Genomic DNA, 24,481 nt, shown 5'->3' with positions numbered 1-24,481 from the left:
CCTCCACACTGTTTTCCAGAGGGGCTGTACCAGTTTACATTCCCTCCAACAGTGTAGGAGGGTGCGAAATTGGATTTTTCATGAAACGCATGGAGCTAGGCAGAGTGCAGGTTAGGTGCTTTGGGTCACTGATTGGCTCTGAGGGAAAGATAGGAGTTCGAAAGATAAAACTTACACATATCTTACTTCTCTTTAAGGCTTGTTAGCTTCCTGGGCACCCTATTCTGAATTTCCAGACTTGATCCTTTCTGCTAAGCAATGTGCCCCGCTTCACCCATGGAAGCTACTTTTGAGAACACTTTATGACATAACCATTTAATAAGTGCCTATTGCGTCCCAAGCAACGTGCTAACATTAGGGACACAAAAATAGACGAATGTAAAATGATCAAGCAAACGTATTCAATTCAACAGGTGCTATGGCAGAGTAAGTTGCTGTGCTTTTTAATATTTCAGACATATGGAAGCCTTTCAGATCGCCTTAGAATGCTTTAAAAGCTCTAATTTTTCAGATATAATTATTTAGCAAGTATTGTATATATCTTAAAGCAAATGCAACTATATAATATGTATATATTTTTAAAGTAAAATATGAAGCTTCAAAGGAATTTCTCTTTTGAGTTAGTCTGCAGGGCCAGAAGCCTCTGCAGTTAGTGGGTATTTCAAGTTGTGTGTGTGTGAGGGGTCAGCTCCCTCACGCTCAAGTGAGCCTGGGAGGTAGGCTTTGGAAGGGCTGCGTAACAGTGATGAAATCTGAAAGATAAAGAGGTTTGGATTATAACTATTAAAAAGTTATGTTTATTTCAATGTATCTGTCTAATTGCTTTTCATATTTTCTAAAACATAAAGGAAACTTAAGCATTTCCATAATTATGGTTTTAAGATAATTTTTTGTGTTAATGAAGAAAACCTATAAACGCTAGTCAAAGTGAAGTCATAGTTGACGACTTTTTTTGGTCCATAATTCAGCAAGATAACAGTGGTATACAGGTATGTAGTATTATATTCTGGAAAAAATATATCCGTTTGCCATGTGTACAAGATTTAAAATATATTCATATTTTACTCTGCTTTGCATAGACTAATTTGATCTCCCTTAAAAGCCCTAGCTGCCAGGGGGTGAAACTAAATTTAGTCAAATCTGATAAATTTGCTCTGAAACAATAATTTAAATGGTCTATTCAGTCTTTTTTCGGATTCCTATCTGTTCCCCCTTGCTTCTCTTCAAGATGACTGCAGGGTTGGGGTGGGTGGGCCAGGCCTGTGCCCATTCTGCTATTGTTACATAAAGTTGGTGAATGCTTGGTTCTCTTTTCATAGCTTGATCGGTGCCCAGTGACACCTTGGCCATTGGGCCCAATGTGGCTTTTGCTGGCACTGTAAGTCTTCTATTCCGGGTACCTGCATACTTTTACTGAGCAAGGACTGCAAGTTGACAGCCGGATGGCATGGGATGATTTGAGGGTGGCTGCGGGTTGCCTTTCCTGTCAACTTTTACCTTTTCTCCATTCAGTCTCTTCTCTAAATAAATGCTGGATGACTATACAGTGTACATCTGCCCATGGGGGTGGGCCCTGTGAAAGGAGTACCCATATCATGAACCTCACAAGGACAAACATCCAAGGGTATAAACAAGTTGTATCTCCTGCTAACTTGAGTAAGTACTATGTTTTGTGTGCAAGGAAGAGGGTACACAGGGTGGCTTGGGAAGTCAGTACATAGCTATGTCTTGGACATGATGAGGTCACCATCTGTTATGTCACTGATTCCTAGGTCTGCTGGCCAGTCTCTCTTTATGGCACCAAAGGAGACGGTGCTAAACAATTGCTGGCTGGGGGCTATCCTTCCCATATGTCTTATTGTCATTTGATTGAACAAGCTTTTATCTGTATGCTTATTACATGTAAGCTAGGGTAATTGTGTGTCTAATTAATATGTGCACTTGATCCAATCATTGCAGTGAAAGTCTGTGCAGAAAGGGGAGTCTGATTATTTATCTGTTTTGGCCTCTTCTATGCCTCAGTCCAGCCCTTTCTCTTTGTCTTTTGCTTTCTTCTCTATCTTGCTTACACTCACTACGTCTTGGTCGATTTGAGGACATAATTTTTGGCTGGTTGGCCTAGGGTCACAGTTGTTATTTACAAATGGCCCTGATACTGGGACTCTGCTTTTTGTGGTTCTAGCCCTAGTGATAGCAACTACATGGAAACTACCACCAGCATAACCTGTGAGTGAAATTAAACCTAGAATTTTGGAGCTAAATGAATCCTTGGAAGCTCCTCGGTCGAATTTCTTCATTTAATCCACTCATTTAACAAATCAGGGAAGAAATCAGGAGAGCAAATGACCCTATAACAGTGATCATTAGATATTTCTCTTTTTCAGTTAAGGCGGGAATATGCACTAGAATACACCCACACCTCTCTCTCTCTGTTGTATCATTTTATTGTAGTTTTATATTTGGGTTTGTTTTTCTTTTTTTGCAGATTTTACTTGTTCCATGAAGATCACTTGGTATGTTTTAGTTCTTGTCGTTTTTATATTTTTGCTCATCCTCACTATCCATAAAATACTTGAAAGCTACAGAAGAGTGTGGAAGTGGCAAAGTAAGTATTGAGGAATAAATCCATTGTCTGGGACAATCCATTTAGGGTCTCATCTATAGATTTATGTTCTTTAAAAAAAAGTTTTAAGGTTTATTTATTTTTGAGAGAGAGACAGAGTGCTGGTGGGGGAGGGGCAGAGGGAGAGGGAGACACAGACTCTGAAGCAGGCTCCAGGCTCTGAGCTGTCAGCACAGAGCCGGATGTGGGGCTCAAACTCGTCATGACCTGAGCCAAAGTTGGATGCTTAACTGACTGAGCCACCCAGGCGCCCCTAGATTTACATTTTGTTTGAAGTTCAATGTGTCATTTATTGAGTGCCTACTGTGTGTAAGTGGCAGTTCTAGGTTACCCAAGGAATATAAGCATAAGTAGCACACAGTGTCAGCATTCAAGAAGCTTCATGTGTCTTTCTCTGCTCAGACAAGAGAATAGAGGGGAGGACAAGCTAGGCAGGAGCTCGAAAGGGCTGGAGATGGGGCAGAGGCTCAGTGGCAGTGAAGGCAGAAAAGACGTAGAAGAATAGGGAGTAGGATAAAGAATTTCAGAATTGGAGATCTTGAGCAGAGTGGCTCTAGGTGATGAGTGTGAGTAGGAGTCAATCTTTAATAAGTGGAAGGGTGTCAGTAGATTTTAGGCAAAACTAAATTGGAAATCAGGCATTAGGGATGATATTAAAAATATTTAATTTAGGGTGTCTGGGTGGCTCATTCAGTTAAGCATCTGATCTTGGTTTTGGCTCAGGTCATGATCTCATGGTTCTGAGTTCAAGTCCCGCATCAGGCTCTGTGCTGGGTGTGGAACCTGCTTGAGATTCTCTCTGAGCTGTCAGCACAGAGCCCGATGTGGGGCTCAAACTCATCATGACCTGAGCCAAAGTTGCCTCAACCAGGGCCCTTCCCCCACTTGCTTGTGCGCGCGTGTGCACACACACACACACACACACACATACCCTCTCTCTCTCAAAAAAAATTTTGTATGACACAGGCATCCATCTATCAGGATGGACATTGACTGTAAACTACTCAGCTGGCCCTAGTGGTGTGTATCCACACATATATCAACCCTTCTGGTGTGTACCCATGCATATACTGACTCTTCTGCTGTGTACCCATGCACATACTGACACTTCTGGGGTATGTCCATACATTTACTGGCTGAATATTAGGCCTGAGCAATAGTTTATGAGTATATGGTCTCTTAAAGACAGTCTAAAATGTATCATTGTGAGAAGAGGCTATGGAGATAGGTGGATAGGATAGAATTTTAGTGCTATCACTTATCAGTTATATGACTTTGAGCAAGTTATTTACTGGATCTAAATATCCCATTTTCCCCCTCTGTAAAACAAGAATAATCACCATTACCACACAGGCAAGGATTGAGTTAAAGAGGTTCTAGAAGAAGTTTATCACAGTGTCTAGTAGTTCTCAAAAAGGGAGAGTAGTATTGGGATGGCTGGAGTATTTCCTAAGACTCTTTTAAAAAAAATTATTTTAAAGTCTTTATTTATTTTGAGGGAGAGAGAGAGAATGAGGAGAATGAGCGGGGTGGAGGGAGCAGAGAGAGAATGAGAGAGAGAGAGAGAGAGAGAGAGAGAGAGAGAGAGAGAGAATCCCAGGCAGGCTCCATGTTGTCAGTGCAGAGCCGACACAGGGCTCAAACTCACAAACTGTGAGATCATGACCTGAGCCGAAACCAACAGTCAGATGCTTAACTAACTGAGCCACCCAGACACCCAAGACTTACATTCTTTACCAGGCAAGGCTGTGTTGGTCATCTCAGTAGGCAGACAAATGGTTGTCCTTGGGTTGGAATGAAGGTACCATTAACTTTTTAGGTTATGTATTTGTTGCAAGTATTTCTGAAAGCAGTTTCATATCAAGTCTTATCATTGTATATAAGGCTAATATATAATAATATCATCAACCTTGTATATTTGTAGAATAACTATTTTCAGAGCATTTTCACAAGTATTTTACTAGATTCTCAAAGAAACTAAACAGGTATGTACTATTATTTTCATTTATAGATGAAAAAAAAAACTCTGAGCCTTAGAGAGATTAAATGTTTTTTCCAAAGTTATACAGTTAATAAAATATCAGAATTAAGATGTAGGGTTTTTCTATTTGTTGTTTTTTTTCTTTTTCGAGAGAGAGAGTGCACACATGGATGTGGGAGGGGGGCAGAGGGAAAAGGAGAAAGGGAATCTGGAGCAGGCTCCATGCCCAGCGTGGAGCCTGATGTGGGGCTTGAACTCACGATTGTGAGATCATGACCTGAGGTAAAATCAAGAATCAGAAGCTAAGCCAACTGAGCCAACCAGGTGCCCCAAGGGGTCTTTCTAGTTTTAAAAATTATATCATTTTAAATAAATATGTTATTTGCAAATAGCACGTGGCTTTGAGTTTCTTGATCCATTTTTCCATTTAACTGGATATCAGGAAAGAGAGATAGGAGTCAGATGGAGAAAATGTCTAGAAAGAAACCAATAGTGGGGAGTAAATATCTTATAAACATCTACGCAAATGCCAGAGCAGTGGCTTTTGAAGGCTTGCCTTACAAATACAAACATGTAAAGTAATGAAAAACATCACATCATTTAGGACATTAAATATTAATTATGTATTAAAGGGGTGCCTGGGTGGCTCAGTCAAGTGTCTGACTCTTGATTTCGGCTCAGGTCATAATCTCACAGTTCCTGAGTTTGAGCCCCACATTGGGCTCTGCACTGATGATGCAGAGCCTGCTTGGGATTCTCTCTCTGTACTCTCTCTCTCTCTCAAAATAAATAGACATAAAAAAAATAAATATGCATTAAATATTCATACGTATCTATGTATACATAATAATGTAAATAATATAATATCCTATACATAAGAGCTGGTGCTTTTCTTTAGAGGAGATGGCATGATCACATTTATGGTAGTGGAGAAATCGCTTGTTTTAGAAAGAGCCTGTATTTGCTCATGGAAAAGAACTTAATAAGGAAAGCTCTTAATGTCTTGTTACTCCTGACCCTGTTGTGAAAGGCCCACTTTCCTTGGTAATCTTTGAGTCAACATGGGGGATATATATTAAGAATGTGCTTGTTTATCACTTAAGTATTTAATTTCTTTTCTTGGAATAGGTCATAAATACAAATGTACATCTGTTCTCTTAAGAGGAAAGGGTTCTGAGAAACCACGAACATTGGACGTGCGGGTTATTTCAGGTGAGTTCTATAATGTGCACACAGAGCACGGCTTTGAAAATCCCAGCGCTTCACCATTTCACTGTAGACCCAAGATCGAATGATCTGAGCTCATTTAAATTAGCCTTGTATCTGGAAAAAAAAGGAGCTGTGGGCAAATGAAATCCAGTTTAATATGTCTTACTATCAGGGGACAGTCATGATCAAAACTAGCTCCTTAAATAATGGAAAGTTTGTCTAATTGGCAAGAAGAAATGCATGTGAGTAGGCAGAGGAGAGAAAGCAATAAGGAATCAGCTTCAGATTTATTTTTAAATGAGACAAGATACCATTATTCCTCAGAATCGCAAGGAGTAATTGCAGAGTGGGCATGGCTTTCGCTGGAGCTTTCACTTAGCAAAGGGTGTCATTGTGTAAAGAGAACTTCTAATAGCCCCAATTAAAAAGTCCCCTGTCCTCTCCAGCAAACAGAAGTGGAATAAGGGAACCCTAATTAGAGCAGCTAAGGGAGCTGTTAGCACAGACACTGTGGTTCCATCTCCTAATTGCGAAGCCTCCTTCTGAATTCAAACTGTCAAATCATATTAAAAAGAAAGAGAGGGAGAATGTGACATGGGCAAAGTCCTCTCCTTCATCAGGGAGGCATCCTATCCTCTACTCTTGGAAAATCACAGAATTATGAGTGATATTTTCTACGGCTCCTTCATACTTTGTGAGAAGTCAGGTAAGAGGAAGCTTCAAGTCTGGTGTATAAACGGTTTTCAAAAATGAAAGGAAACTGAACAAAGCTTCGGGCCCCTGTGGTAACCACATCGCAGCCACATGCAGATCCGTGCACAGCATTTCCTGGGGACTGTGCTCCCAAGGCTTTTCTTACCTATTTAGATTAGCAGGTACTTGGACCCCTAGCTTGAGGGAAAATTGGATGGAATGCACCTAAAGAACTCAATTTAAATTTTTAAAAACATGTTTTATTTATTTCTGAGAGAGAGAGAGAGAGACAGAGAGAGAGAAATAGCGTGAGCAGGGGAGGGTCAGAGAGAGAGGGAGACACAGAATCCGAAACAGGCTCCAGGCTCTGAGCTGGCTGTCAGCACAGAGACCGATGCGGGGCTCAAACCTACGAACTGTGAGATCATGACCTGAGCCGTAGTCGGAGGCTTAACCGACTGAGTCATCCAGGTGCCCCTAAAGAACTCAATTAAAAAGAAATGCAGACTTTCTCTTCTCAGTGTTAGCAGTTAAATACTAACCTATGGCTAATATTTTCTTTAATGTTTATTTATTTTTGAGAGAGACAGAGCATGAGCAGCAGAGGGGCAGAGAGAGGGAGACACAGAATCAGAAGCAGGCTCCAGGTTCTGAGCTGTCAGCACAGAATCCGATGTGGGTCTCGCACCCACACACTATAAGATTGTGACCTGAGCCGAAGTTGGTTGCTTAACCGACTAAGCCACCCAGACGCAGGCGCCCCAACCTATGGCTAATATTAAGCAGTTAGCTCAGTGATCATTTGAAACTAACTCAGTGTGGGTGAGTGTGGTTTGTGAGGTCAGTGACAGTTTTGTTGGATTGATGAAATTAAAATCACAAGGTTGTTTCAGATGTCCAAATTCATTTTTTATAGGGAGAAAATGGTATTTCCTCTGTTTTGCCTCTTAGGCAGTACATTCCTGCAACAGGAATGTTTTAACCTAGTTCTGCGGAGCTTTCCAGGGGCCTTAGGAATCCTGATCCTCTCTCTTTTCAAGTCATAATTTTGAGCCCTGCAGTTTTGTCTGAGGAAAAGTCAATAGTCCCCCTGCCAACTCATATAATCAGGGGAATTGCAAATTTAAAGTACTAGCTAACCACAAGACTAACCTCACAAGTTGTATTTACGAGCCTTTGATTTTCATTCACCAGAGGAAACTGTCTCAGCCATCCGTTGCCTTTAATAGCTCTCATTAAAAATCCTCTAGCTTTATGACCAGGTATATAATATTAATGTTTAGAGCAAGCCAAGGGGTGATGGCCTTTTAAAAAAAAATCAAGAGTCCTTTTGAGGCTTAGCATCTTAAGGGAGGTTGGAGGGGAGAAGCAGTTTCTTTCTTGTTATTTATAATCCTTTAACCTAAATGCAATTTTTCCCCTCCTATTATAAGTTGCTCTTTCTGAGAGAGAAATGGAAAGGAAATAATGTCTCCCTTGAGTGCCGTTTTTAAGGCCTCTCTTTGTAATGATGGATTATAGGCAGCAGTGAGAATGTAAGGAAAAAATGTGCCAGCATGGTTCTCTGGAGAAGCAGTAACACTAGTAAAAAAAAAAAAAATTGTTCAAAGGGAGCAGTGACTGCAGTCACATTCAGCAGAGCACCTTGCTGTCGCTTCAAACTGTACCTTCCAGAGGTCTCTCTGGAGAGAGTGTATATGTATTGTTCAAGTATTATGAAGTAAGTGTTGTTACACATGTACACACAGAGATAGATAGGCTCACACCCTCAAAAGGATGAGAGAGAAATAGAGACAGATTACCCAGCCCTTGGCATTGCACAGTGCCCAGCATGCTCCAGAGCAGAGCAAACACTGGGAGAGTATGTGTGTCTCATTGCTGTCGAAAGCGATGGCACACAGAATCAAATCCCAAGATTTATGTGTCTCTAATATCTTCTTCCTGGCTTTGAGACACGAGATGGCTTAAGTTGCCTCTCTTGACATCGATCTACTTTCCATTTTATTCAGTGGATTGTCACCTTCACACAGGTGATGACTGTCTTATTCATCTTTGGATCCTTGTCCCTAGCATAATATCTAGCACGTAATTTGTGCACAATAAAGCCTTACTAAATCAAATAAACCCTGAGGGGAAATGAGTATGAAGTAAAAAGAGCAGATGAGCAAGGAACTAATCTTGGGGTTTGGGAAAGGCGAAACAAAGGGAAAGTGATCAGAGGGCACATAATCCTGCTTCATTAAAGAACATATAACTCATTCTGCAGAATTGGTAAGGCTATCAAAGAATAATGAAATACATTGACCTTCTTGAAGAAGAGGTTTTGAGAACTATGCAAAAGTAACTTTGAAATGTATCCCTAGAAACAGTGTTTAAAGGGTTGATCACTGTCAGCTGACCAAAGGGGCTGGAGCAGTGGACTAGGACCCGAATCATCAGAGGCAAACAGTAACAATCAACGTGGCTGGGTTGGAAGAAAGGAGACATATTGGAAAACCGATAAGTAACCCATAGAAACAACAGGAGTGTTTGGCATTCAGAGGTTGAAAAGTAAACAGGAGTTAAGGGAGGCCAGGCAGCCAAAAATACAGCCAAGGTCACAATGAGAATGACCTGGTGAGCATGTCTCTGTTCAGGTCACCACCACTGAACACTCCCTCCGAGCTTCCAGAGCTGCTCTTTGACCATTTCAGCTTTGTATCACTGTCCAGGATGCCAAGCCCCAAGGAGACCTACCTGGTTGACTGAGTACAGGTCACAGATTGGTACCCTGATGCCAGGAAGCAGGAATATCTGCCCTCTGGCCTCCTGCATCCTTGAGAGCACCCTGAGATGTCCACGTGTTGGATAGCCAGTAACTAAATATCTATGACACCAGGTTTCTAGGACTAGAGCTTCTACTTACTCCCGCTGCATGGGCCAGTGAGGGGCTCGTGTCACCTCCCACTCTGTGCCCATCGAAAATGGTGAAATCTTGGGGCACCTGGGCACCTCAGTCAGTTGAGTATCCAACTTGGGTTCAGGTCATGGTCTCCTGGTTCGTGGGATTGAGCCCTGAGTCTGACTCTGCGCTGATGGCGCAGAGCCTGCTTGGGATTCTCTCCCCCTCCCAAGCCTAAATAAATAAATAAACATTACCAAAAAAAAAAAAAAAAAAAAAAGAAGAAGAAAAAAAAGAAAAGAAAATGGTGAAATCTTTAAATCTTGAAATTCTTCACCTTCAAATATTCAACCCAAATCTATGCAACACTGACGAAAGGCCACGCATCATGCTAAGCACTGATGGGCAGGGGCGCAAACCAGCACAGTCTCTGCTTTCACAGAGCTGACAACACAGTTAGAGGAATTCTACCCCTCGTTGCCTTAGGAGAAGGGACACCTGATTCAGCTATAAACACCTGTCAGGCAACTTTCATAGACATCATATTATTTCATTTCACAAGAATCTTGCTTTTTTCCTGATGAGAAAAACTGAAATTAAGAGAGTTTCGGTAACCTATAAGCAGTTCCTAGCAGAGTGAGGGTTCAAACTCAGTTATGTCTAGCAGGCTTTCCGGCACACCCCTTACTGACTATGGTGACCAGGGGAGTTTACTCCTGCTGGGTCAAGCCATGGATCACAACTCTCTTTGCTCTTTTACATTAACACAAAAAAAACTGAGATGAAACATTTTCTCTACACTGTATAGGGTTGTAGGAGCTTGTGTGTGATGGTGTGAGTCACCCGCAAGGTAACATTTCAGCATTAGTGAAATGTTTTTTGCAGTTAACGTGAGTGGGTTCTCGGGGACCACGAAGTGAAGAAAACGGAATTTTATTGCGAAAGAGAATTACTAAATGCCCAAAGTAAGTGGATGACCCAGTCATTTGTATTACCCTCAAATAAAATGAATGGCAATGTAAAATTACAATTTGCAACATGTTTATGGCCAGCATAATAAAGACTAAGCAGATTTCGATTTCCAGCAGAAGATAAATTACTTGTGCCAGATGTCCAACAACCAAGCAAAGTAACATGGAAATTTAATTTTTACTTGCTTAGCGGTAGCATTTATGACTCCTAAACTATGGATTTGGGTTCATAAAACAGTAAAGGTTGCAGCCATCTGGTGGGTTACAGAATAGATCAGAATGCAGAGGGTGAGTTTCCACGCAGGAAGAATTTCTTAAGCGTGAAGAATCTGTAGGCAGAATAGGATGACTTATCTGTTCATTCATTGATGAACATGATTCATCTGTTCATTGCCTTTATGTGATAGCCTTTTATGCTAGGTCCAGAAGAGCTGAAGATAAAACACGTGCAGATAAATATCTCCATCTTTGTACAGAATTTCCCTGCCTAAAGGGAGTAGCCACTCCCTGCAGACCTCCTCTCCTCCCACTGAGCCTTCCAATCTTAGCTCAGCTAACACTTCTTCAGGGAAGTCATATTGGACCCCCTTAACTGGGGCAATTCCCTATATCACACAGCCTCATAATGCCACAAATCTCACTTTGTGGCCATTATCACTATTGTTATTTTATATATTTATTGTGTTATTATTTGATTGATGTGGCTTCCATGAGCCAGTTAGCTCCTTGAGATCAGGGACTCCACCTGATATATTCATCACGGCATCCCCAGCTCACAGCATCATGCATATGAGGGGACATAGCAGGTACCCAATACATATTTGTTAAATAAATACAACTCTACATTGACTATATTGAAAGAATGGCTGCTGCTGTCTTACAAAGACCTTTCAAAAACTTTCCTCCTCTAAATTATAACTTTTAAACACTTGATCAGTTTCATTCCCTTGGAGTGTGAACAAACTGGCAAGTGAGACAATGGCTCAGAATATTGGCAGCTGTCTGTTCTCTTTAGTTGTTAATTCTAGGTAATTTTGCAGTCATGTATTTTCTCCGTCCTCATTTGATTTTCACACTGGCCAGATTTGGAACAGCTGAGTGGTTTTAGGATCACTGTTAACAATAACAGATGGAGCTTTGAACATAGTAGAGAGTTGGCTCCTTGAATAATGGAAATCTATTTTAAGCTACCATAATTGGTTCTATTAGCCCTACAAAGCAACGAGCTATCTTGGGCTTGCACAAAAGTGCCAATGTTTTTATGTGATGAAAAGGTCAGAAGGGTGCATCGCAGTGTTGAAGTTCTGTGTTCCTAGGGCAATAAGAAGAAATAAGACTGAAAGGTTTTCTTGGAGCCAGATTAGAGAACTGAGTAATAATCACCAAACCATCTGAGAACTTCTGCATCCATCTTGACTACAGTGATCTGTGAAGGTTAACTTGAATTCCTTCATTTCTGGAGAAGCTCTTATAAAGAAAGCAAGTACTTTGTGGATAAGTTTAGACATTATTACCATTGTCTCCACTAAGTCATGGCTGAATCTCCCAAAGTACAAGGAGAGGAAGGAAGCACTGAGGTCACCGTTTCCAAGGTTAGCCATCCACAGCCCACCCCTGCTGAGCAAAATGTAGTCCTATTAAATTCCAAGCAGACCTGTCAAGTGGGCTTAAAAAGATGCTTGTAAAAATATCCTGTTTTGCACTTAGTAGTGCTTTCTATTTTTCAAACGACATCAAAACATACCTTTATTACCTCATTTACCCTTACCTTTAGTTTCTTCCTTTGAGCTTCAAGGCACATACTAGCTTTGCCGAGGTCATGGTCATGAGGAAGTTCAGGTGTGAGTACCCCCTGAGAGTGAGGCCACCTAGCAGCTCCACCCACATGGCAATCCAGGTGCCTCACATAGGGGAAGTCACCTGCTCCGGCACCTTTCTCCAGGCCTGGAAGCTTTCTCCAGGCCTGGAAGCACAGCCTCCTGCAATGGCGCCTCACCAAAAAAGATCCATGATGTAATCCAGCTCACAACAGCGATTTATAAGAAGGCCAGTTATTAATTCATAACAAGTATTACAATTGATAGAAAATATGGACCAAAACACTTCTGACAGCTAACACATGTGCCCTCTCTCCTCGGACAAAACCATGTGGGGAGTCAAATCACAGCCAAGGCTTGTTTGGTAGGCCTTAAAGCAGATTCCTTTGCCAACACAGCTTGAAAGGCTTTCTTCCCCATTTTAGGGATAGCCTCATGGCTCGTTTAACACAGCACTTTTAATTTAATTTAATTGCCTTTGGCCTGGGAATGATTTCTGAAGATGATGCTTCTGTTGTGATTATGAGTTGATTTTATAGACTAACTCTCAGAGGACAATCTTATTTTCCTTATCTCCAAGTTCCTCGGAGGCACCCCAGAGTTGACTGCCTGTACAGCTTGTACTCATACACTTTTATTAAGAAAAATGAGGCACAAAGAAGTTAGATGATATTCTTTCAGTCATTCAACATGTATTTTTACCTATTATGTGTCTTACCGCAAGGTTGGTTCTGGGGTATATAACTGTGCATAAAATACAGCCTTTGCACACAAGGAGACAGACAAATAAGCAATTACAACAAAATTGAATAAACTCACTATCGGGGAAATAGAGGTCACAGAATCATATATGGTATGGATACCTAGTCCTGTTTACTATTCCTTGTTTTGTTTTGTTTTTAGCTATTTTGGTTTTCCAATTTCATAACCAAGGATAGCTGAAAAAGTTTTGGAAATATGAATATAAAATATTGATGGGACAAATTCTCTAAGCAGTCAAGAGATCCTGGCTAGGATCAGGAAGTTTTAGATGTACCTTCACTGTGGGAGAAGTACCTTGTCTTTGACATGAAAATCATCAGGAACAAAGAGAAGAAAACACCTTGCAAGTTTCTGTTACTCAGTGGGAATCAAAAATTACTTTGGAAGGATGAATTGAGGTTATACACCAGATGTCATAGATATAAAGCACTTTTGAAAAGTGATAGAAATTTAAAAAAGAGAAATAAAAGAAAAAGAAATATCAGAGACAATGTGGACACTGTCATAGCCAGTGTGACAGGGGTTTATTCAAGAACATAAAGCATGGAGTTTTATTTTTAATCAAAGTTTCTACCACTGGAAATCCATTTTGTTCACTAGATTCAGGCAGGCCAAAACTCATATTGAGGTTCTTTTTAATTTTTTAGGCTCTTCTGAGGTTCCTGAAAAAAGTCAAAGAAATGTTTGGTTCAGACCTTTGACAAATTCATGAATAGACTTCTGTGAAGTTTTAAGATATTCTTGACTCCTTCTGCTGCCTTAACTAGTGTTGGTGAATTAATATTGTTTGAAAGAAACTCTATTTCCTGGTGTAGAACTAGAAAAATATCCCACCCATCTTAGCTATTCTGAAGAAGGCATTAAAATGACATATATTCTACCTTTTGGCCTTTTTATCAATTTTTCAGAAGTTTTTCTATTAGCATATGAGTTACATGTCCTTGGGTACTAGGAGAAACAGAATATAATGTACCATTAGAGAGTTACTTGTAACTAGCAATCATTTTGACAGATAATAGCATTCTGTAGTAAATTATGTATATCATATTATACAACATCAGCAAACCAAATGAATCAGCAAATTATGAGTAGTTGGCTTTCTAACCAAAAGAGCTCTGTTAATTTTCTTTGGCAATTAATTAATTTCATGAATAGTTTTTTTGATATTTTAATTTTAAGAAGAACTATCTTTAAATCTCAACTTCTGAATATTATAAGATGCTTTGTCAGAGATTGTCTAAGCAATTATCTGCATGGTAAGTTCAATCTGAAGCCAAATGTGCATCAGAATTACTTTGATGTCTGTACAATGTCAGGCTCTTGGACCATTTCTAAAGGAGGTTGTAATTCAGTAGATTTGGGACAGAGTTCTAGAAACTGAATTTCATTTTTTGAAAATATTTTAAAATGTGTATTTATTTATTTTGAGAAAGAGCACATGTGTGAGTGAGCAGGGGAGGGGCAGAGAGGAGAGAGAATCCCAATCAGGTTCTACACTGTCAGCACAGAGCCTGATGCAGAGTTTGACATGGGTCTTGAACTCATGAACCATGAGATCATGAGAAATCAAAAGTGGGATGCTTAATCAACTGAGCCATTAAGGCATACCAACATTAGTAATATTTAAAACTAAGAACGATTGTGTCTAAAATGAAATCAGTGAGCAATCTTACTTATATACTTATGTGCAAAAATCCTAAACAAATATTAGCAGAATAATCCAGTAGCAGCTCAGTTTAAAAAAAGATAAAGTTCCTAAGTCTCCTAAAAATAACATAAACAAGTACTTCCTTAACATGATAAAACATATCTGTCTCAAACAAAAACCCAGAATCACACTTACTAGGGGAACACTAAAAGCATGCCTAGCTAAAGTCAGAAATTTTCTAGAATGTCCAGTATTTCCACTTTACCTACCACCGTCTTCGAAGTACTGGCCAACACAATTAAGTAAGAGAGAGAAATACTGGTTAAAAAATTGGAAAGGTAAAAGGATCACTTTGTATACCTGGAAAATTTAACAAATTTCTCTAAAAACATTCTTTAAAATTAAAATTCAATGGGGGCAGGGTGCAAAAATAATACAAAAAAATCAATAGCATTCACATATTTACTACAACCAATTAGAAGATGTACTGCATTTAAAACAACCATAAAAAGATAAAATAACTAGGAATAAAATTAGTATTAAGAAACATATAAGACCTTTCTGAAGTAAACTTCAGAAAAATGCTCCTGAGAGACATAAAAACGACTTGAACAACAACAAATGGTATATCATGTTCTTGAACTGGAAGATGAATATATAAAGATACCAGTTCTTCCTAAATCATAAACAAGGTCATTTTAATATCCTGATGAAATGTCAGTAACAGCCAGGAAAAAAATTGACATAGAAACATATAGAAGAGAAGTATCTGTTCCACCATGGTACTGATACGTAAGTAGACAAAAATATTTAATGAAAAATTAGAAAGTTTAGGACTTGAGTAAATGATAAAAGGGGTATATCTAATCAAGGAAAGAGAAGGACTATTGAAGGAATGCTGATGTGACAACTGAATAACCATCTAGAGGAAAAATGTGCTTAGTCCAGAGTTCACACTACTACTAGGGTAAATTTCAAATGTATCAATAATGTTAATGTAAACATGAAACCATAAGAGTAATAGGAGAAACAACAGTAGAATCCATTTATAACCACAAAGTAGTGCTTTCAATCCATAGCACAAAATTCAGTTAAAAGACTGATAAATTTGACTGTATGAAAAAGAATGAACACAGTAAAAACCATTAGGGAAAAGTTACTTGCAGTCCATCACATATGATAAGCAATTTTTCCTGGTAAATAAGGAATTCCTAATAATTGATGGAAAAAAGACTATAACCCAGTAGGCAAATGGGTAAAGGATAAAAATGGACTGTTTATAGGAAAGGAACTACAAATGGCTCTTAAATATATGAAAAGTTGTTCAATCTCATTCAGAATAAATTCTTTCAAGAGACTTTTTTTTTTTTTTTTTTTGATGTCTACTATATGTCAATAATGTTGCCCTTCTGGGGATAGGAGACACAGCAGTGAACCAAACAAAGATCTCTGTTGAGCTTACATTCAGGTGGAAATGCAAAATAAAGCTCTACTGAAATGCCATTTTCATCTACCAAATTGGTAAAAACCTGGAAGTTTGACATCACACAGTGCGGCCAGGGGCAGTAGGCACTCGCCCTGTCATACTTTACTAAGGTAAACCAAGAGGCTAATGTGCTACAACTTCTGTGATATGTTATTTGGCAATAACTATCAAAGTTACAAATGTACAAGCCCTTTGAGCCAGCAATTCTATTTCTAGGGATTTCTCCTATGGATTACTAATTTAGGAGAGAAATAACATGTATACAATGCTTATTGCTAGTATGTTTACAATACCAGAATAGACACAATCTAATAGGAAAGTGCTTTAAGACATGATGATATATTCATACTATGGAATACCAGGAAGCTGTAAAAAAGAATGAGGTAGATTTTATGGGGAAAGATCTCTGAGATAGATCATTAAATATACATACCTGTGTAAGGTATGTTATCATTGTGTAAAGACAAAAATAACGTATATGTACATATAAACATATAAATCTATCATCTATATCTATCTATCATCTATCTATCTATCTATCTATCTATCTATCTATCTATCTATCTATCAATCATCATCTATCATCTATATATCAACAAAAAACTAAAAACCTTGATTTCCTGTGGCAGAGGAAGGAGAGAAGGGAAAGAATTATGAGATGTGGTAGAAAGTGCCTGTCTGTGGGAAATGGGGTAAAGAGGGAGATGTTTTGCTTGATATCCCCCCCAGTTTATAAAATTTTAGTCATGTGACTGTATTCCTCATTCATAAAATTGAATCCAATGTAAGTCTTTCTAATTAAATTTTTTCCTGATTAAAAGAATATAATTCTGATGGATGGTTTGACAGCATTTCCATTTTGGTAACCTATACCAGTGTTTAATCATCTTCATGGATAAGATGCATCATATTCTTTTTTTTTTTGATGCATATGGAAATTAAAAAAATTTTTTTAATTTCCTTTGCTAAGCATCATATTCTTGATTACACTTAAATCTTCCTTTTTGATTTGTCTTCTTAAGAAGCAGCTACTCAAACTTCTCTTTAAATTATAGGTCACCTCATTTCCATTCGTGTCCAGGGCTTTGTATAAAAAGAAGAGACATCTGTGAAGCAAAAACTACATGTATTATGTAAAACTCAAGTTTCAGTATAAAAACTAGAAAAGCAAGACCCCAGATCTCAGTGGAATGAAAGAAATTCCATATGCCATGGATCTGAAATTTCATCTCCTACCTTGATGTCAGCTGAAGATAATATTAGAAGGACTTGATGTCACATAGTCCTAGAAAAGGAGGCCAGATTCGAATTCATCTGATTTGTAATTTGGCTTCTTGTTAAAATTGTCCCTGAAATCAGAGATGTCCTTGATATTCTCCTTAGGGAACTACTTTAACAAATGCAGAAAGGAAATGTTTGTAGTCAGTTTCCATACTGAAGTTCTTCTCTTTCTACTTGGCATTGAACACAAAGAATGTTTTTCTCTACTTTGCTCCCCCTTTAACTATGCTGCAGGTCTTGTGCTCAGGAAGTTGGGTGGAGGAAGAGACATGAGAGAAACAGAGTTGAGAGAAATGGGTTAAAGTTGTCACAGTTGTAGACAGGAAATCTAGCCAGTGATGGAAACTGCCAATATCCTTGCTAGATGGAGGGCATGGTTCTCTTAGTATACGGGAAAGTGTTGTATCTGTTTTTGCACTGCTATTGACTGCGTACAGACTAGAACAGCTTTCCTTCTTAAAAAATAGGGACCAAGCAGAGACTGCCCTTGACTCAGGTCAAGAAAGTGCTTCCTCCAATACCAGAACTAGAAGTTACTTCCACGATGCATCTGCAAGATCAGTATACACGGTGAGTGAAGACTGGGCTTTACTGATGATTTGCCTTTATTCATTATGAACATGAAAGATCCAAGGAGATACAGTTTACCTCAAACTTCATTTCTGTCTTGGTGTAGGAGACAGAAAGTGATGAACTTGCAAAAGCAGTTCATATGAATTAGATGGCATGAAATAAAATCACTATTTTCTCTGAGGTCTAGGAAGGACCAATAAACTAATCTCTTAGCCTATTAAACAACATGGGCCCCTGAGACGTTAGCTCATCCTTTGGCTGTTTCTTCCTAGGGCTGGATCATATATAATTCCAGGAGGCCAATCATTCTTTCAGTCAAAACATGAGAAAAGAGAGAATGTAAATTTATAAAGCCAGAATACCTAATGACCCTCAATTACTGAAATTAAAAACTTCCCTAAATATAACATCTGATAATAAATTTCATGTACACTGATTTTCATGTGATTGAATCCCAAACTATGGTCAGAAGCGCTTTCAAAATGTATATATGGATTGTGAATAACTTGTCTGTGAGTGTTCCTCATGATGAGGAAACATTTCTAATAAATTCTAACTTGATAAATGAACAATGTCTGCAATACAAGTAGTACATGATACTGAACATCACATGATTACAACTGAGCCAATGGTTCTTGAAATTTGCTTTGATATATGAATGATTTGGATTATAAGCATGTTTCTGGAATGAATTATACTTGCAAATCAAAGTTTCACTGTATTTTTTAAGTAGGCTCCAGACCCAGCATGGAACTCAATGTGACACTTGAACTCATGACCCTGAGATCAAGACCTGAGCTGAGATCAAGAGTCTGATGCTAAACCAACTGAGCCATCCAGGCACTCCTCTTAGAAATATTTTTCATCTTCATTTCATATCTTTCATCATTCATTCAACAAATACTTATTAAGTAGCTGTTATGTTAAGGTACTATTGATAGCTGTGGTGGGGTATAAAAATTGTAACAGGGAAGAGGAGAGACATTAGCATTTATTAGTATTCTTTCATTGTGCTCTGTGGTGATAAGAGTAAACGATCTAGCCTTTGTTTTAGTTGTAGAATTTAGTGATTCAACACCTCCATACAACACCCAGTGCTCATCAGAACAGTGTACTCTTTAATCCCCATCACTTACTTCACCCCCAAACCACCTTCCCCTCCTCTCTGGTAACCATGTTTGTTCTCTATAGTTAAGAGTCTGTTTCTCAGTTTTCCTCTCTTTTCTTTTCCCCCATGTTTGTTTGCTTTGTTCCTTAAATTTCACATATGAGTGAAATCATAGGGTATTTGTCTTTCTCTGACTGACTTACTTTGCTTAGCATAATACTCTCTAGGTCTATCCATGTCATTGCAAATGGCAAGATTTCATTCTTCTTATAGCTGAGTAATAGTCCAATGTGTGTGTGTATGTGTGTGTGTGTGTGTGTGTGTGTGTGTATTACTAGGTCATTTATTCTTCATGATACTTGGGTAGTTATCAGTCAAGATTCTAGCAGGAAACCAATAGTATACTCAAACTGAATCATTTGAGGTGAGTTTAATATTAAGCTAGGATGTGGGAAAACCCAAAAAGAGAGTGCAGCACCCTAAAACTAGTTAACAATGGGGCACTGCTACTGTCCCTAAGACTAAGGGGCAAGGAACCCAGAGAGATAGACACAGGGGCAGGTGCACACACACACACACACACACACACACACACACACACAATATGTGGGGAGGGCTGCTGATAAGGTCTGTGACTTTTGATCAAGTGACACAGCAACCTGCAATTGCCCTGAAGAGAGAGAATAAGTATCTCAGTTTGGCTGTTCTCTCTTTCTCCAATGTGCTGGTACTTCCCATTGGTCAAACCCAATCATAGCTAGAGACACCGGAGCAGAGTGGAAAAAAAGTGGAGTGCAGATCTAGAGAGGCAACCAAAGGGACAGAGTGTAGATGGCTCATAATGTCAAACTGGAAGTGGAGTGCCAGGGATAGATTTGTGTTCAGGACTAGAGAGAAGCAGGTCTTAGTGTTTGGGTCTTAGTGGAATCAGAGTCTGCTGTTGGCTTAGAAATTGCTAGGTCGACTCTAATGTAATCATGTGATTGTTTTAATGAAACATTATGCTTGATAACTCTCATTCTGGTCCTCGTTCTGGGAAGCTCAACCTTGCAGATGAAGAGATCCCCTTTGTTTATTCACCAAATCCTTTTTGAGCACCTAACGTATGCCAAGAATTCTGCTCCTCATTGGCAAAATAACTTGCAGTCATTGGAGAAATCAGATTGAGGAATCCTAATTCCAATAGAGTGCCAATAACATGATACAGGTATTCACAGGGGACTCAGGGAGCATAATGGAGAGACGGCTCATTCAGCAGAAATGTTGCCTGCCATATAATAGATGTCCAATAAGTATTTGTTGAATGAATGATTAAGTCCCAACTTCTGTGTCTCTTGAAAAGAAACCTGTATGAACACTTACACTTTTATGGAAGAGGACAATAACCCAAAGATACTGTGGTGGCAGAGGCTTGAGAAAACCCTACTTTCCTGGGTCCTAGGCTGAGATGTTTGTTACCACTAGCCACACTGTCTTCCTAGGTTCATAATGGAGGCTCCATCGCCTAACACAGGGTTAGAGAGAACTCTTAATCAGTGATATTGAGAAGATTTTTGATGTTCTTATAAGACAGAGTTTAAATAAACAGTTTAAAAATCATTCTCCATTGATTCTTTTCAAGTAATACTTAACATTTTTCCATGAATAATATTTGTCTTTTTTTTCTATTATCTTCAGAATATCCCTCTGAATTCCTCTGGACCATTTGGACTAAACCCTTTTGAAGAATACTCATCATTTTATTTCAGTAATGAATTAACTAGCCAATATATGGGTCCAGCTGAGAATGCACAATGGGAAACAGTATGAATGCTAACTGGTTGAGGAAAACTGGCTCAGGAGCATTCATTTGACCCACAAGGTCAAAGAAATGAGAGTTTTTTCATGAAGCCATCGAGTCATGGAAAACAAGCTGATGAAACCCATAAAAACACCAATGGAATGCTTACTCTCCTCACTTATCCATCATTACACAACTTACAATGGCCTCAAGATTTTGATTTTTAAAGGAACTAAAAACCAAGGTCAAGGATGAAAATCTTTTCTCTCATTAGCCCACATTACAGAATCTGATTTGATGGGTTTTCCTATACAGAGAGATTGTTTCTGTTTGGCAGATTACATAAGAGGGCCTGGGTTGTTTGTTTATGTATTTGTTGGGATTTATAAACTTTGCCTCCTTTGGGCACTGAGGATACTTTAAAAAATTCACAGATACCAAAATCAAATGACTTTAAGGGAAATCCTAAGTGAAACTTGAATATTTAACGATAATAGCAAAATGTTCCTTCTGATTATTTCAGCTTTCATATTACTTATAGCCACCACTGATGTCAAGAGTAGTTATAGTTATTAATTACAATAAGAGCACATATAGACAATCTCTTAACATTGAAAAATAGAAAAATACCTTTCCAGAGTTAAGATAGAATTTAATCTCCTGACATCATTATATGATTAAAATTGCTTTTCTAAGCAGATTTCTAGATTTTAACGGTAGGATCAGATTTAATATTAAGCAACCTAACAGGAATGAATGATTCAGCACACAGAGGGTTTTTTGGTATCTTCTCCCCATCCCCCATCCCCTCTCCTCCCCCATCCCCTCTCCTCCCCTCCTCTCCTCTCCCTTCCTCTCCTCTCCTTTCTTTTTCTAGATCACAAACTGAGATTCTAATCATAAAATTTAGGGATTGAAGATTTGGCAAATGGAATTCTACTAGACTCACTTTTATTGTCCTGTAAATGTGATTAATAGGTGAGTCAGGCTCAGGTCTGTGATTATTCAGCAGGAGTTGAGGGGTATCACACTCCTTGAGGGATAGATATTATACAATTTCTAAGAGGCCAAATAATATTGTTTCCTTGAACATTGCCTATTACGTTCAGACAAATGACTTGGAAATCAATGAGAATTCGGCTTACAAAAGGCATAAATTAAGTTTCAAATTCCATGAAATTATGGCAGCTTCCTGAAAGCTAATTTCACTTATTTATTGAAATAATAGATTTTAATAGATATTGTGAAGTATTCAAACATGTAGATGGCCTGGTGTCTGCCTGTGAAGAGTCTATAATCTAGCAGAGGAAACAGGGCATGCTACTGCTGGCTATGATGCTAGACACAATAGGGTAAGATAAATGTCATCCATGGGCTCCATGCTTCCTGCTGAGAATTCACAGGCCAGTAGAATCATTTCCAGTTGGGAGTGAGCAGGATAGGCTTTTCAAGAAGGTGGCTTTAAGCAGTGTCGACCACAGTTTTTCCTGATCTTTCTGGAGAGGTAGAATTTCCCAAGTATACACTTTCTCAGCCCTCATAGCCCTTTCACTGTCTGTTACTTACAATTATTTTCATGGTTATTAATTCATGTCTGTCTCCCTTTCTAGACTGATTCTGCTTACCATAATATTCCTGGCAGCTGGTATGATACTTGGCTTACAGAAGGTTCTTAATACATATTTTTTGGATAAAGAGCAATTTGGATAAAGTGGCCCCCTGTACATCAGGCACATGCCATATATAGTCGTACTTCTTCCTTACAATGATTCCTGGAAACAAGTGTCATTGTCCCTAAGGAACTGAGGCCTGAGAAGCTCACCAATTTGCCTGTGGTCTCTGGTCCAATATGTGGATTCAGTCATAGATTGAAGTATATAAAATATGCTTTTGTACCTAGTCTATATTTAATAAAAGCAAATTTTACAAAAGACAAATATTATATGGATTGCATTTTTCTTTTTCCTTCTGGCAGTAAATGGCTCCTGTCTGTCTGTCTGTCTTTCTCTTTTTTACTCTCCCGACTATATTTCTTTCCCTTCATGTAACACATGGCAGAATAAAGACTTGGATTCAATTTTATGGCGTTTATTCTCATAAATTGAGTTTGATTACTTCCTTCTCTGTTTCTTTTTAATTTTACTTCTCTTTTCTGTCTACATCTTTCTTAATCATCTCTAACTATTGGTGCTATTCTGATGGGTTGTGATCTTAGGACAGTGAGTGGAAGAAAGTTCTAACATTTTTAAAATCTAAATAAGATATGTTATCAATTAACCTAGAGGTGTGACATTAACCAAAGATGCATTAAAAAACCGTCTGTAAACTGGAAATCATACACTTTAGTAAAGACAATGTAGTCTAGAAGCTTCTGTGATTTGAAAGACAAGACGAAGTATGCATTATGGGAAGGGGGAAATCAGAACATTTTGGTAGAAATACTACTTCACAAAATCCTCTTGGTGAGTTATTTTCCTCCCTGAGAGTTAAGGCTGTTCCCAGAGGGAAATATGGATCTAATATTGCTGCTTACTGGAAGAAAATTATTTTGCAGGGTATCAGTTGAGATACTTTCTTTTTTTATTTTACTTTTAATTAAAAATTTTTAAAAAATAACGTTTTATTTATTTTAAGGAGACAGAGTGCAAGCGAGGGACCAACACAGGGCTCAAACCCACAAATCGAGAGATCATGACCCCAGCTGAAATCAAGAGTTGGACACTCAACCAACTCAGCCACCCAGGTGCCCTAAGATGAGATGCTTTCATCTGTAAATAATAACAGGCCCATATCAAAATGCCTTAAAAGATAAAAAGATTTGTTGTCTTACCTAACAGGAATTCTGAAGAAGGTGCTTCCAGTTGGCAAATTCAAGAACTCAAAAAAGCACCCAAGGTTTTCCTCCACTTTCCTCTCTGCCATCATCAACTTGTTGGCTTTGTCCCTCTCCCAGTTTCAAGAAGAGATTAAACGGTGATACCACAGCACCAGCAATCATCCCCTAATTCCACAATGTCCTTTTTAAGAGTAAAGAAACCATTACAAGAAGGCTCTCCAGATTTCTCCTCATGTCAGAGCATCGGATATTGGATCACAGACACACTCTTAAACCAATCAATGACTGGGGATAGTAGGATAGTAGAATCAAGATTTGCTTGGTTCTTAAGGAGGAGAGAGGAATTGACCATCAGAATCAAAACAGGGCTCTGTAAACACGGAAGAAGAAGAAAGACTGTCAGGTGCCCGTGTGAATGTTCCTCCTCAATTCCAAGGAGACGTACAGTGAGATGCATTTAAAAATAAAACACAGGCTTGGTTCCACCCCACCCCTCCCTGCCCAGAACAATCTCTTAAGGTGTGCTAAGGCTCTTCTTCAAGCATGTGTTGGTGCCCAAACTTTCATGATGGGTATCCATCCACAAAGTTGTCACGACAACATCGTCTCCCTCCAACATTATGTTTATTTTCAGATGGACTGTAAAAATAGCCCATCTATTCTCACACAGAAGAGTGGTATCAGTGTCTGATATTATAAAAGCAAGTAGATCTGTAGTGAAGAGCCACATAGTAGTCATTATCTTTCTTTCATTACCTTATGCCAGTTTCCTTTTACGGAATTACCTTTCACCCAAGGAACGATGTCTACCCATGGAAAGATGTCTTTTTTT

At 38.8% G+C, this 24,481-nt stretch overlaps 1 protein-coding gene and 1 long non-coding RNA gene across 3 annotated transcripts in view; one reads left to right on the top strand and one right to left on the bottom strand.

Moving 5' to 3' along the window:
* Positions 1-22,725, top strand: part of TMEM156 (transmembrane protein 156) — a 43,917-nt gene extending 21,192 nt beyond the window's left edge. Inside the window, exons 4-7 of one of the 2 annotated variants that reach the window (XM_039226954.1) lie at positions 2,486-2,605; positions 5,733-5,816; positions 17,820-17,922; positions 20,711-22,725. In XM_039226954.1, coding sequence (XP_039082885.1) covers positions 2,486-2,605; positions 5,733-5,816; positions 17,820-17,922; positions 20,711-20,723 — 320 coding nt within the window. In that variant the 3' untranslated portion in view covers positions 20,724-22,725. The remainder of the gene's footprint in view (positions 1-2,485; positions 2,606-5,732; positions 5,817-17,819; positions 17,923-20,710) is intronic. The other variant, XM_039226955.1, reaches the window with a different exon arrangement.
* LOC120228512 lies at positions 13,429-24,481 on the bottom strand. The gene is made up of 3 exons (XR_005527519.1): positions 24,406-24,481; positions 23,644-24,019; positions 13,429-13,599 (listed from the first exon to the last, which is right to left on the bottom strand). It is a non-coding gene; the product is annotated as an uncharacterized LOC120228512 (long non-coding RNA).

Source organism: Hyaena hyaena, unplaced genomic scaffold (genome assembly GCF_003009895.1).
Source record: "Hyaena hyaena isolate Hyena2069 unplaced genomic scaffold, ASM300989v1 scaffold_24, whole genome shotgun sequence".
Lineage (NCBI taxonomy): Eukaryota > Metazoa > Chordata > Mammalia > Carnivora > Hyaenidae > Hyaena > Hyaena hyaena.
Note: the sequence above shows the minus strand (reverse complement) of the source record. Positions and strands in the feature narration are given on the sequence as shown.